General features: G+C 36.8%; 2 protein-coding genes across 3 annotated transcripts; both read right to left on the bottom strand.

The window, feature by feature from the left end:
• Nucleotides 1–850: 850 nt before the first annotated feature.
• On the bottom strand, nt 851–5,664 carry LOC103984451 (probable purine permease 11). Of its 2 annotated transcripts, XR_001977889.2 has the most exons (3): nt 5,478–5,664; nt 3,518–4,710; nt 851–986 (listed from the first exon to the last, which is right to left on the bottom strand). XR_001977889.2 is itself a non-coding variant. In XM_009401937.3 (2 exons), the coding sequence occupies exons 1-2, from the start codon at nt 5,512–5,514 to the stop codon at nt 3,623–3,625; spliced, it is 1,125 nt and encodes a 374-aa protein (XP_009400212.2). In that variant the 5' UTR covers nt 5,515–5,664; the 3' UTR covers nt 3,491–3,622. The 2 variants fall into 2 exon arrangements, 1 of the variants encoding a protein (XP_009400212.2); XM_009401937.3 differs by lacking the exon at nt 851–986 and having other exon boundaries at nt 3,491–4,710.
• Nucleotides 5,665–6,635: 971 nt separating this feature from the next.
• Nucleotides 6,636–13,457, bottom strand: LOC103984452 (ras-related protein RABH1b). Its single transcript, XM_009401938.3, has 6 exons — nt 13,071–13,457; nt 10,980–11,050; nt 9,582–9,670; nt 8,150–8,261; nt 7,584–7,674; nt 6,636–7,063 (listed from the first exon to the last, which is right to left on the bottom strand). The coding sequence occupies exons 1-6, from the start codon at nt 13,185–13,187 to the stop codon at nt 6,917–6,919; spliced, it is 627 nt and encodes a 208-aa protein (XP_009400213.1). The 5' UTR covers nt 13,188–13,457; the 3' UTR covers nt 6,636–6,916.
• Nucleotides 13,458–15,394: the final 1,937 nt, after the last annotated feature.

The raw sequence follows: 15,394 nt of genomic DNA, 5'->3' as shown, positions 1-15,394 counted from the left end.
CATCAACATTAAGCCACGAACGTAAATGCATTGCATGGGAGGAGGAGTTGCATCAACCACACACGAGAACGCGTACGACAGACAATCCAAGTCCATCGATTGTTCATCTAAATTTAGCTTTCAGATCTTCTTTTATTGTTGTTGTCTTCGTATTCGGAATTCTCCCGAGAAATCTTCTTCCTGAGCAGCTTCTGTCACATGTCATCGTCATGAGAACTTAGTACTATCAACCATAAAAATAGACTTAATTACCCCAAAAAAGGTCCCTTTTTAATCGGTTCTCGTTCTTCTTCTTCTGCAACGGAGAAGACGAGGCGGAGATGAAGTGCACGCGGCACCCCCTCGAGGGCGGGGTCGGCGTCTGCGCCGCCTGCCTCCGCGAGCGCCTTCTCGCCCTCACGGCAACCGGCGCCTCGGAAGCGCACTCGCCGGAGCAGCAAAGGAGGAAACCTTTTCCCCAGCCGCCTTCGGCTCTGTCCCTCCAATTACCCCGCTCCGCCTCCCGTGTCGCTGTTGGATCCCGGCGGTCCTCCATTCTCTCGACGATCTTTTGCAGCCACGGATCCGGTGACAGGTATGAGAAGCCGCGGCGGTCGAGATCCTGCCTGATGGAGCTCCTTGGTGGCAGCCGGAGGAAGAAGATCGCCGCGGAGCCGGAGGGCAGCGGAGGCGGGTGGCCGGAGCCGTCCTCTGTGAGGCGGGCGACGATGGAGAACCGCCACCATCACAACCATCAGAGCGGCGGCCTCGCGGGGTTCGCCGTGTGCTTCAGCCCGCTGGTGACCGCGAGCCACAGCCGGTGGCGTTCCAGGGTGACGGAGCTGGGATTCCCCAGCGAGAAACCAGGAGCGGCGCTTGGCCCGTACCACCACCGGCGGGCGACGACCGGAGGGCCGTTGCTGTTCCCCGACCGGTCGGGAAGGCTGGCGGAACACGACATGTTCCGTTGACGGCTTTACGCCCTCCACTTGTCGTATTTTTACACGCTGTGCCATTATTAATGTCGAACTTAAAATATAAAAAAATGATATTGTCCATATTTACTAAAAAGATGAAAGTCTTCTACCTCTGTTTCCACAAAGTAAAAAGTAAACTCGAATTTTGATGAATTGCTTTTATCTTTTCTTATTTAACTACACTTTTTTCTGTAATCTTGAATTACTAAATGCAAATTTTGTGGTTGAAGAAAAATGAATTTTGTTTTGATAACAACACCAATTAATTGTGTCTGAGAAAGAGATTAGACCGAGAATTATGGTTGGATCATGTGAAATAATAATAATTAGTTAAATTTAGAAGTAAAAAATTATGATTAAGATAATATCTATCATCGAATTAATTGATTTTTCCAAAATCATATATCACCCTTGTGCTCAACCTCCACTTAATTTCTTATGATCCTCTAATTATCTTTATAAAAAAAGATGAATTGAAAAATATTTAGTTTAAGATCCTAGAAGATATTTTCATAAAAGCGGGATAAGATATAATGAACGATCGTGCGAAAAGATAAGACAATGAATCAATCCTAAATATTATCTTAAATGTTATTCAATCTTATGCCACCAGAATACCTCTAGGATATTAGGATATTAAGATGATTGATATTTTGTATCGCACATTCAGAAATCATTCAAAATAATTATCTAAATAATTATCTAAACGATCACACACACCCTACAAAAGAACAAGCCTGAAACTACCAAGACATCAAATTGAATATGGAATATGCAACTTGATAGTTAGCCGAACTAAAAATATAATTAGGATAAAATTTATGAGTAGCCTACTCATTATTGTTCTTATTCATATTATTATGATCTCACACATGAACCCCCACATATTAATTTGCTCGTGTCAATCGATATTATAGGTGTTTGAGAAGAAAATTTGATACGATTGTTTGAACTCATTAGACAAAGCTGGAAAAGTAGTGGTTAACGGCAACAGTAATGCAAAGTTCAGAAACAACTAAGACTTTTGCATGCCATATTAATCTTGTATTTCCTTGTGATAATACATGGGAGATATGTATAAAAAAGGTGTCTTATCCCAATCATTGCAAGACACAAACAAAAAAAACAAGAATCTGAGTGATTTATATTGCAATTTGATTGGGTTAAATTCAACTTCTTCAGTCCAATTCTATTTCGGTTTTTAATGGTCCTGCTTGCATTAGGATTTTGATCCTTCAGTTAAATCAAGATTGAACAATCTCAATCTAAGAACAATCTGAAGTAAAAATAATAATCATGCCTTATCCAATCAAAATGATCAATTTGGAGACAGTTTGTTTCTCTCGTTTACATAAGCAGAGATATCTATTGCACAACTAATCAAAATGATTTATTTGATCCATCAAAATAAGTTCTATTTTCCTTTATATATCTTTGCTTTATTTGCTTAATGTCATCGATTAATTGCAGGTTTTCTATTTATTCTTCTTCTAAGAGCTAATAAGAATCACGTTCATGTCAACTTATTAAATGAAAGCACCAAATATAAGGAAAAAGGAGCAGAAAGGAGAAACCAAATCAGAAAACAAAAACTTTTAAGAAGGATTGGGGGAAGGATGAGATATCTTCAGACCACCATAAAAGTAATAATTCCATTTGAAGTCAATGATACCTCTGCTTATACGACCAAATATTAATGTATGTGTTTTGGTTCTAAAAGGAGCTTAATCTGCTTTGTACTAATAATTATTGTGTTAGAATTATTCACATTGAAAAAAAATCAAATTTATTTAAATGCCCCATCAATGGAGCTAACGAAATCATTAGCACTTTTTAACACTCACAAAATTACCTAAATGTAACAAAAATCAATCAAATACTCTGGAAACAAGAAAAAACTAATTCAGGGCCCAATGAATCAAATTAACTTAATGTAAAGACTAATCTCATCCGACCTAAACCAAATATGACTCTGTTTAAACCCTAACATACTTCAACGATTTGTTATATTTTTTGCACAAAGTTTCACAGCACTAATTCATGGCCTTTTATCACTGAACATCTTAAAGTTCTCATCAAGAACACCAGCATTCATTATGTTTCATACTCTATAACCATGGTCAAACTTTAAGATTGGCCTCAGTTTAATCTAGTGAAACCAGATTCAGAAAAACAATGGAAGCTATCGCATTGCTTTGAGGTGATTATAAAAATCTAACTTGTTTAATTTTGTTGCATTACAAATGATTTATAATGAGTACATCTACAATGATGTGGGGAGATATTCAAAACAAAAATAAGTTCATAACCTTGAAGAAAAGTTGTCGATGATTAATGTCACAGAATTATAAAAAAGAAACTGTTTCAATTACCAAAAGCAGTTGAGATCAAGTGATATAAAACTAAGCTACTTATCTGCAATCACCCGCTTTGGGCCTTAACTCAATCAAAGAGCAAAGAAGTGTTCCGGAAGTTACGAAATAACAAGAAATCAGCACATATACTAACAGAAATTTGCATCACAGGTTGCAATATGAAACCCAGGAAAAATTGAGTGTTACCTTTTAGAGAGAAATATTTAGATGAAGCCCATCATACGATACAGCTCTAGCTATACTAAGGTCCAAGCCTTCAAGTTATTCAGATTAAACCCTGAGCAACAACTGTCAAGACCCATGAGCAGGGACATACTCGGGATGACCTACAGTCTTCTTAGCTTTCGAGTCATCAAGATAGTGCTGGTAGAGGTAAGAAGCAAAACCCCAAATTGCAATTAGCATAGCAACAATCTTGACACCATTCATCTTGTCATGAAAGAAGATCACAGCAAATACGGGCACAACAGGCAGTGCTAACGTGCTTATCACGTTGGAGAACAGAGAAGACACCACAAAGATGAGGCCCACAACTCCGACTGAGGCTACCTGCCAGGACAGACCAGTCCAAACCAGAGTCATCACATATGACACTGTCCCCTTTCCATATGCCTCCATCTCACTCTTCAGATCCTTCCACTCCCCACTTGCCAATAAGCCAACAACAGCAGCACAAGAGGCTACAAATGCTGTGTAAATCTGCATTTCCAGCACAGCTGAGAAAGTCTCCTTCCGAATAACCTTTTGAAAGGTGAGCTGCATTAGAGAGAGGATGAGCGAGTATGTGGCTGATGCTCCTAATGTCAATATGAAACCGATTGCATACTTCCCCTTGGAAACATCTGCCGAGCTCTCTGAATTTTCATTAAAACCAAGTAGGGCAGCAGAGAATGTCAAGAGAACAACAGAATTCATTATAAAAGCAGTGAATTTTTGAGAATTCAGATAGTAGGAGAAGACAGCATTGAAGGCAAGTTGAGTGGCACAAACGAGGGAGTATGTTGACACAGGAAGGTACAGGAGACCATAGGAATACATTAAGTTGTCAGCAGCTATGATAAGGCCCAGAATAACATATACTACGGCAATCTTAGCATGTGAAGGGTGAGGGATGATAGCAGTAGCGGGGGGAGGGTGGGTAGAAGGAAAAAGGAGTAGAGGAAGATAGAGGATCGGAAAGCCTGCAGTTTGGACAAGTGTGGCCATCCACTTGCTGTTGCCGCCTTGGTCATAATAAAACCTCCCCAGAAGAGTGGCAGCAGTTTGACCAGCAAGAAGGAAGAAGATGTTAAGGGCCACTATGAGCCACCATTGCCAGCTTCTCAACCTTGACGATGGTGGTGGTGCTCGATCAGCTTCAGTTGCTGATTTTGAAGGCCCTGAAATTGGAAAGTTATCAGCTTAAGGTATGACAAGTTCATTGTGACTAACACTGTCAATAAACATGGTATCCTTTGGAGCAGCTTATTCTAAACGCGGAGCATTTCAAAACAAAAGCAACAGACTTCCAAAACGAAATCCTATCTGATTACTTCTGTCGGTTAAGAGCATTTAGTTTGCTTGATCAGTGTACTTCTTTTCTCTATAAATGTTGTTATCTTCGAAGACTTCTCAAAGGGCCTAAAATTTCACTGCTCTTTTGTTGTAAATCAAGAATCATCCGACTACTGTTCCTAATATCAATCCCTTAAATTTGAATTATCCGGCCATACGAAGATCCCCAGCTCAAATGATCCGGAAGAGACCAACATATGCCCCACTCGCAATCCTAATTGAATCCGAAAAACCTAAAGGGACGGTTCCCACATTTGTCGTCTCTACAACCTAAAATCGGAGCTTGGAAGGCTCGCGAAGTAAATTACCAAAAGTCAAAGGATGAAAACAAGCAAAAGAAACTTTGTGCCTAAAGGTTGACTCATTCAATCGCGAATCGTAACCACGAACCCTGACTTCCGTCTCCAATCAACAGAGAAAAGGTCGATTATTCCAAAAGGAAGGTCTTTAACGTATAAATCCCTGCAAAGGATTGCGGATCTTTTTTTTTTTTTTTTCCCTTGATGTAAGTAAATGTAGCGCAAAAAAAAGAATATCAGATCGAGAAGGAATCATGGAGAAGATTGCGGTCATCGGGAGGGAGGAAACTGACCTGGCATGTGAAGCTCCATCTTGTCGAGTTCGTCCATGCTCGAGGAGTCGGAGAAAAGCGAAGAGAAGGGATTTTGGGCCGGGTGGAGTTCTATATATTCCTCATCCTCGTTCAACAGAACCACCCTACCATCCGATCCGATCTGATCTCTCCTGAGCCTCTCTAATCTCTATTAACATACGACTTCCTTGTCTGTTGATTTACGATTTCTGTCCCCACTAATGTCACTGGGATCGTAGAAATATTCGTAGTTAGCATGACATGATCACCAAATACGCGTGCATGATGCGCAGATCGGTGCATTATATAGCATGCACACTAACGGAAGCAACTTACGATAAGGCGCCTTAGCTGGCACAAATTGTAAAGATAAATCATGGATCTTACTTTTATTCATTTTATTTTCATCATACTCTCGTGGCGCTTATTGGAATTGGAATCGATAACAAAATTCAAAAATGTAATAGGATTAGAATCGGAATGAATAAATCCTTTTACACGTTGACCTTATGATTTCTGAAATTAAAATCGAAATTATAGTTGGTCATAATACGTGACTTTGATTTTTTTTTTTCTGTTTATATTTTACATAGATTTATATTTGTTTGTATATTATTGTCGTACGTTATTTATGTATTTATTTTTATGCTATCTTTTATAGTGCTTGGTAATTAAATTAAATTATTTTTTATATCAATATTTAGCAATAATATCTATGTTATGTTTTCACATACTAGGATGATCCAAAATGTATAAGAGGATAATGTAATTAAACATTCAATAAAAATCGATAATTTCCAGTCATATTTCCTCGGATCTTATTATCTATCTATCTATCCTATTATTATCGCTTTCTCATTCAGAAGTACCTAAGTGAATAGATCTAATAATAAATGTTAATCTATGTCTCTAACGGCAGATAGGTTAAATTATGAGCCTAATATCTCTTTCGAGTCCTCGTTATTTCACCATGATAGACCAATGTATTCTTGCCTGTACTGAAACAATTGCACATGTTCCATTGCGCACGCATAATTCAAATTAAATTGATGAGCGAGGCTTGTCATGCCTCCTTCCAAATTTGGATCCACACCTCGAGCACAATGCATGGACTGTATCAATTATCGATAAAAATCAGATCCACTTGTGTATCAATAATTGACTGATAACTTTCTATTAACTATATTTCCTAAGACCAAGTTAAACACACATTATTTATTAGTGTTACCACCTCTCTCTGCAATTGAAGAATACATGATCCCTCTAACAAGAAAAAATAATCTGAAAATGCAGAAAATAATGTTTAGCACACACCAGGAAATAACAGAAGACTTGCGCAGGCAAAACTACCATAAACCATCCCATCCTAATTTTGCTGAAGCAGTTTTATAAGTCGATGGAATCTGAGTAAATACAACACCTCTATAAATATGATAACTTCAACAGCTACAACCTCCAGACTGTTGCTGCGACTGATATGAATTCGCATTTGTGGCCTTCAGATTTACATCGACCATGTCTTCCTGCCTAGTTGAAGAAAGATTTTCCATCCCTGGGAGAGCAGCAGCAATCTTTCGAAACAGAGCCTGAAAAGACCAAGGAAGCAGTCAGTGGTCACTTAAGCAATGGATGTCACAGAGATAAGTGGAGAGGACTAATCCTTAAAAATCTGAAATATGGAGTTGAGAAATCCATAGGAAAAACATTCAAAACATCGTTTCAGTACCACATTGTATATCAACTAAAATATCCCCTTATTTTCCTGGTGTTTCCTCAGCAACCTCAGACTTGATTAGGGCCTTAATCAGCTGGGAACAAAAAGCTCAAATCTTATTTCTCTTCAAAAATTCATCATTCTCATTTAAGGTCCTTCACTGAAGTGATTTTTTGCACCTCAGAAAACAATCTTTACCAGATGAAGAAAGCAAAAAATTCAACCGCATGGCTGATCCATCTGAAGGCTGTTTGGGCTCTGCTTTGTCAAGCGGCTCTTTTCTTTATCAATTGATAAAGCATGAGCATGCAACGATGTATTGTCTATTTTAAAAGTTTCTATTTTCTGGACAAAATAAAAACAAAATATGGAATGCTGGAGTGTAAGTGAACCTTTATATTGAAGCCAGCTTTTGCGCTTGTCTCAATGAACATGACACCAAGTTCCTGTGCTTTAGCTTCTCCTTCCTCTATAGAGACTTGCCTATTCCATAAAATGAAAAATATAACTCAATTATGTCAACCAATATTTAAAAATTAAATCAAAGAACCCTCAGGCAAGCATGGAAAACTAGGAAGAAAAAATTGACAAAAAATGATGCAAAGACAGTTAAAATAGCAATCTTGTTTTATGTGGTTAAACAAATTTATGAAAAACCCAGCTTTTATTGAATTTATGCTCTCTAAGAATATCCAGGCCTCCCATGTCAAAATGGTTATGCTCTTTATACAATCTTGTTCTTCAGTATTGCTACCATTATCTTTACTTTATTTTCAGTCTATTCTTAATCTGTTTCTTGAGCTAAGACTAAAGAAAATTCGACAGTCTTACAGAACACTTTTATAAAACAATAAGGTAAGAGGAAATTATTTTTGCATTTCTTTTAACTTTGTTGTCCAAGCAATCACCTTGTCTAAAATTCACCAAATTAAATAAAGCATACAAAGGCATTGGTCACCTTTTGTCAACCAGGTCTGTTTTATTCCCAACAACGACAATGATGACATCACTTCCCCTCTCCGTTCGAACTTCTTCAATCCATTTTGAAGTATTTAAGAAAGATTGCCGACCTGCAACACAAATCACAAAGTAATAAATGATAGTTCTTACAACCAGGATGACATAATCTAAAGAAAAAGAATATGCATAGTATGTGAATCTTGACTATGTCTCCCTAAGAAACATGGACACAGGACACAGGAGATAGACACTATGACACACCATTTTCAAAAAAATTAGGACACGGACATGGCAAAGACACGTGCATTTTTTATTTTATTTATATATATAATATAATATTGAATTAACATGAGTTTTATAGTATTTATACTTAAATTTTATAAACTTACCAATGTGAACAAATAAATATCATCATAAAAGTTTAAATGTACTTAGATAGTACAACTGCAATATAATTAAATTTGTCAGAAAACAAAACAAAAATTCAACTGAATAAAAATAGAACATACAGTGTTTGAATTCTACAGCATATAAAATTATATATTAAATACAATCAATTTTTTCAGTATATAAAATTACAATTCATACAAATCTTTGTTGTTAATCTACCAAATAATGATTCAACAAAAAAATATTTCCACATGAGCCTTGCACCAAATTATAGCTTATAGTACAAGTAGTTAAATTCCACATAGTACATTTAATATTTTTTAAATAAATTTCCAACATATGTCCATATAATTTATTTTATTCTTGTTACATGGTCAATTAACAAGACAAGTTAATCAGAATAAAAGGCAATAAAGTAATGAATTTACCATCAGTAAATATTGTTATGTGATATTATAGTACTACCATACATGAAACACTACTATTCCCATCATTTCTTGAGACCAATATAGCAAATCAAGCCTTCTCACACTTGGCGACACAAGAAGGGAGCAGAAATGTAGACAAGGGAGAAGAAATGTTGACAAAAGAATGGTGGGACCATGCTGCCCTGGGGGAAGCCACCAAGAATCCACCACTCGACTTCAACCATCAGCTGGGCCTCATGTGGGCCCACTTCTGTTGAAGACCCCTCCGCACTAGTTTCTCCGTCGCCCGCATAAAATATGAATGTGGGAGCGGCAAGGAATGAGAGAGTTATTCCAATGCATGTGTTCGAAAACTATAATAAATAAATTAAAAAAAGACGTGTCAGACATGTATTCGGCTATGTCGACAACATATTAGTGTCCGACATAGATACGCCACCCAAATCGGTGTGTCCATGCTCCACAGATATCTACACGCTAGAATCATTAGCAATCAGAAAGAAAATAGGAGGAAAATCATTGGTCGATTCCTTTGAACACGATAAATGCATAATAAACTAGATACACAGACATCTTGTCAAATAACCAATAAGATTTACCAAGAAAGCATACTTGCAACATCATATACAATGACTGCAACCGAAGAGTCCCGTATGTAACTTGGGATTAGGCTCCTGAATCTCTCCTGCCCAGCTGTGTCCCTAAGAATGATTAGAATTCAGCAATAAACTTTCAAAAGATTCTTCAATATATTAAAAAAATCCTGAAATATTACTTATAAGGACACAAGTTTCCTGTAAATGCCCTATGGATTGCAATTGAGCCATGCTAGTCTATAATTATAATATATTTACTACTAGAATAATTTTTTTATTCTCTTACCTGTTCATAATGACTTCGGCTTTCAAATTCCAATTTTTTATTTGTGATGATATATAAGCTTATGTTTGCTATGAGTTCTATATCTTCAAAGCTAAATACATAGTGCCAGTTTAATTTCACTGGAGAGAAACAAAAAACAAGTAGAACAATCTACTTACAAATAATATAACATATATCCAGGCCTCCCATGTCGAGATGGTTGTGTAGTGAAATGAAGTAAAGAAGACGATAGCAATACTGTAGCTGAGAAGCAAAAATAGACTCCAAATGCATGAACTACTGGTATATTCGACCACAAGCATGAATATCTAGGACAAATTTAAATGAGAATGAAATGTGCAAAATATAGCTGCTCAAAAAGTGTTCTATTATGAGGTCTAATTTAAACCTTAATGCATCATGGTATCTGGCTAAACATGCTTCAAGCTTTCTCATATACTAGACAGAATGTTTTAACCATAGTAAAAAGATTTTGCATTGTGTAGGATTAAAATTCATAAGAATAAATAGATGTGTCAGAAAATGGGAGAATCTAAAGATCTCTTAAGTACTACAATTTAAAAAATCAAAACAATGATCTCAACTAAAATGAGAATGAAGTTCTGTTTTCATCTAGGCAGTCAAGTCAGCTCATGATATTTGTATCATTGTCTTTCGACCAATATGAGACAGAATATTATCAGATCATACCATTTTGGAATATCTTTGGATGATCAGTTGCTATTTGATGTGTCAAGTGCTCAAAATTTCAGCAATTTAAATTTACCAACCCTCAAATGAGCTAAATATACCAATATCCCCATCATCACAGTTAAAACTGCCAACTGAAATTTTAAGTTAATAAGGCAGCTTTCAGAAAAATAATTTCCAATCAAAGTCTTGTAAGTGACAAACGTCAAGAATAATCTCTTGTTAGTACCCATTTTGGTGCTGTTTTGTGTCTTACGAATGCATCCCCAAATAACAATTTCATACAATGATAGAGAATGAGTATGTAAAGAGAGAATCATTACAGGCATCACAAGCAAAAAATTATTATTATTTACTGCTGTGTTGTAACGGTAAAAGGCATTTGTACATGGGGAAAATCATAAATTGAAATGAAGAGCGATGAAGCCATGACTCTACCATAGCTGCAGTCTGACTGTTCGGTCTTCAAGGTACATAGTCTTTGACAGAAAATCGATGCCAATTGTAGCCTGTGCATCATGTTAACACTTTAGAAATGACAGGCAAGAGAAGTAATCAATAGAAGAATATATACTACCTTAAACTTGTACGGGCAAAATACATATGGTATATCACTTACTCTGTTGTGATGATCAAAGCACTGTTTACCAATTACCATAGAATAAGAAAATTATAGAAAAAGAACAAAAAATGTGTATGTTGGGCAATTTAACCATTGCTAAAAGCACTAGCTATATTAGTACAATTCCAAACAAAAGTTGTAGTCAGCTATTATATTTAAGAGTAGATGCTTATTCTGAAGCTTTGAAATGGTCCACGGGACACTGAGCAGCATCTTCTATCCAAAATTTCATATATTTAGTAACATTTGTATAAAATTGACAGTGTGAACTTAGTAATTGCAGCAAGCAAGCAACCATAAAATATTTCAGTGACTTCCACAAAAATTAACATAAAAAAGTTACAAATTAGAGCTATTAGGTTGTGTTACCAAATCCAATGGTTAAATAAGTAATTATTGTAAACACAGATGATTGCCAATAAAAATCCATAGAACAACTACAGACATCTTATGATTGATAGCATTTCAAAAGGTAATAGAGAATTTAAATAGAAAATATAATTAATAAGTTTTTCAGAGTAATTTTGTCTCACAATACATCACGACCTGTTGAACTAAATGTGCTGGCTAATGTACATTAAGAGGGAATAAAATATAAAAGTATAAAGGATAATAGATTAGATTGTCTTGATTCTTTCCAGAGGAGAAGGAATCCTTGCACCACAGATATATAGGGATGGTACATTAACTAAAAGACGAAAACCACAAAATTGATTCTAAAGTTCACTAAGAGAATAAGAAAGATGTTACTCCTGCCTAGGATCAAAGATTACCTATAGTATAAAGTTTATAAACACAAACACTTTTAAACCTATTCAATTTTCCACATCAAGGGATGTATTTTGATCCAAAAAATTACAGATACAAAAGTTTCAACTAAAATATGGCTAATAAGTTAGTATTGTCTGCTAGTGGCAGTAAAACTAGACAAACTAAACTGGAGAATCTTGAAAGAAAAAAGCTGCATAAAAAACTTGGTCAACTGTTACTGATCCAGAAAGACACCGCACCAGCAAATGAGAGGTTCAGTGCTAAAAGGAGACCAACTTGGAGCAAACAGATGCTGCATCTAGGATTTGATTTTCATGTTTGGATATATTAAAGTCCTAGTTTGAGAGAGACCGGAGTTGGTTACATACACGGCAGATCGGTTTTGATTTTCATGTTTGATTTTGTGCAGGAATCAGGAAACACAAATCTTTGTACCTCTTATCCTTCTATCCTCACCATTTCTATTCTTTATATAATCTTTTTCCTCTATGTCCCTTAGGATTTTGGAAACTATGATCTGCAATTTTAATTATCACCTAAATGGAAACACTTGATGCTCTATGATCATTAAATAGAATAAGTGGTTGGCATATATAACGCTATCCTATTGCAGCTTGTATCTCCTATGCAGTGTAATTATCCATATAACAAAAAAAAAGAAGTTACTGTTCATTGGCAGATGATCACGGCAAATTCTGTTGGCATGCCAGATCCAGAAATGAGTAATCGAATCAAATCAGATTTGGCTTTCCTACAACTTTTACTAATCATTGAGCCTCTAGTTCTTTACCATCAAGAAAATTTAGTAAAATTGTATGTCATCCGAAGATGCCCAACACGATGATTCAAGAGCAACACCCCGCATTTACAACCCATCTAGATCACGACAGATCTACAAGATCTGAAGACAAATTAGTCGTAATAGAACAATTCGAATAAAACCTAATTCAAATATTTCAGATCAAGAAATGCATAGCTCGATCTGCGTCCAACATTGCCACGAATGACGAGACCCTGATCAAGCATATCAGCATCCAACGCATGGACTATTAACAGTATTTAGAAAGAGAAAACATTCGAAAGCCTGATCTCGGATCTGTAAAAGAAAAGGGAAAACGATAATAACACAGATCGACCTGATAGGTGTTGTCGAACTTGTCGTACATGAACCGAGTGATGATGCTCGTCTTCCCCACGGACTGATCCCCCAGGAACACTAGCTTGTACTTGGCGAGCGCCGACACTGGGGCCATGATGTTCCTCCCGGGAGATCGAACGCGAAGAACGGAACAAGGACGAGGAGCTCGATCTAAAGAGACCTGGGAATTCAAAAGAGCGGAAGACGGAGAGAGAGAGAGAGAGATCTCAAATGAACCCTTTTCTTCTATTATTTCCGTTTTCTCCGCGATCTGCGAAACGGGTCAAAACGCGTCGCAGGTCGAGTTTGGTGCTCCGCTGGACCAATTTAAGATGCGGAGAGAGGCGATCGAGGCTTCTTTCCCTTCTCAAAGCGGCTGCAAGACGTGGCTATGGCTCGGCCTGCCGAGATCACAGGGTTCAATTTTATAATGCGGGACCCATCTCCTCTGATCTACAAGGTGAGTTGTAAACAGCGCAGCGCAATCTTTCAATCCCGTCTGAACAAGGATAGTGTTGGTACACAGAGAGGGTGAGTCATCCGATTGGTTCATTATTGAAGATACAAATCCTTCTTGATGACTCCTCTTTGCTGAGGAGAGGAGTTGATGTGATCAACCAGTATAGAGAATCCATTGGGAGAGGTGATTCATTGGAAAGCCTCGATACGGTGAAGCCAAAGTAAGAATTAAATTCTTTTAATTGCTGAGTCACTTTCTGATCGTGTCTCGGGATGATACCGAGAGTCTTGCATGATTGGTATATGTTGGGGTGTTCGATTGCTTAAATCACGAGAGAGGAAGATAATAGTACGAGAGCAACGTAAACGAGAGAATAGAGAGTTTTTGTCAGCCTTCTTTATGGCTTGACTTTTATATCTGGACTTTAAGCAGGATGTGCACTAGCGAACGCCCCCTTATGATGGATGCATTAACGAGAGTGGCTTATTGGCGTGTGTCCTTTGGCGCTTTGAGCGAATTATTAGGGTGCCTCTAGGCCGACTCCCTTGCTACTTTGGGTTAGACAGAGAATGATCTTTTCATCGATTGTTCGGAAAGGAAGACGGGTGAAGCCAAGCTATACTGTCGGTCATTAATGCGGAGATATGACTTCTATTTAGATGTCAAGAGGCAATCGGGAAAGTTAGGGTATACTACCAATCATTAATGTGAGATATGATTTTTTCAACTATGATATTAGTAAGGAGTGGGTCTTGCGTGTCTACTTGGGGAAGTTAGGATAAATAAGGCAGATCCTTACTAGCGATTAGGAGGAGTTGTTAGGGGCTCCCACGTTTAACTTAGGTGGTGTTGTTGGCCCAATTGGGGAGTTTACAATGTCAAGTTTTTCTCTATTAAATAAAAAATAAACAGTGGGAATACAAATTATTCAGAAATGTCTGTTTCTTTATTTCTTTGAATTAAAAAATTTATTTATTATATATCAATAAAATATCAATTATAGGGAGGATATTATCGATTAATTATCATTCTACAAATCCTTTATGAACCCAACAAAAGCCTTATAATCGATTATTATTTTCTTCGAATACCTAGGTATCATGGTTCTCTTAGCCTCAGCATCTTCCTCAAAAATCTTTGCTCGTTATTTAGACTTTGAATTTGCTCATTTAAAGCGGTTAACTGATGAAGCGCTTGTTGGCCATGACAATTTGTCCGACAAGCTTAGATTTATAAATTCCCGTTGAGTCAACTCTCAAGTAAATTGTATAAACTCATTTTTCATGTTGGGATTGTTGCTCTAGACCATCTTCAACTAGAGCTAAGTTATAGTTAACCTTTTTAATAATTTATTATCGTATCATTACTAATTCCTTTTATCTTCGACTTAAAACTTCATCATTATATCATAGCCTTTTTCGAATACACATGACATGTCGACTTCATTACTAGTTAATAGTATCTTATGAACGATAATTTAGGGAGAGAGAAGACTTAACACTTGTCATCAAAATATAACCTTGGGGAGTTGAGTTAACGATATAACTGAAAAAGGCCGACGATACGTCTTCATTATTGTAACTCACATAGAATAAAACATGTGAGGGAACAATAAATTTGCTTTGATATTCCGGAGCATAGAGACCGTCGACGGTATTGTTTCATGGCTCTAGCATAATTATAATGATATATTTAAAAATTAAGTTTGACAAATCGATTATCTTAGGCATCGACACCACGAAGGACAAAGACTAACTATTACCTATAAAAAGAAATTTCTGAAAAAGCAATTGAAGAGATAAACTTCAAAAATTACTGGAAAACATCACGAATCCGGTGACCACCCAATATAAGATCAGAAA

Source organism: Musa acuminata, chromosome BXJ3-5 (assembly GCF_036884655.1).
Source record: "Musa acuminata AAA Group cultivar baxijiao chromosome BXJ3-5, Cavendish_Baxijiao_AAA, whole genome shotgun sequence".
Classification (NCBI taxonomy): Eukaryota; Viridiplantae; Streptophyta; class Magnoliopsida; order Zingiberales; family Musaceae; genus Musa; species Musa acuminata.
The sequence above is the reverse complement of the archived record's forward strand: the minus strand, read 5'-3'. Positions and strand labels throughout refer to the sequence as shown.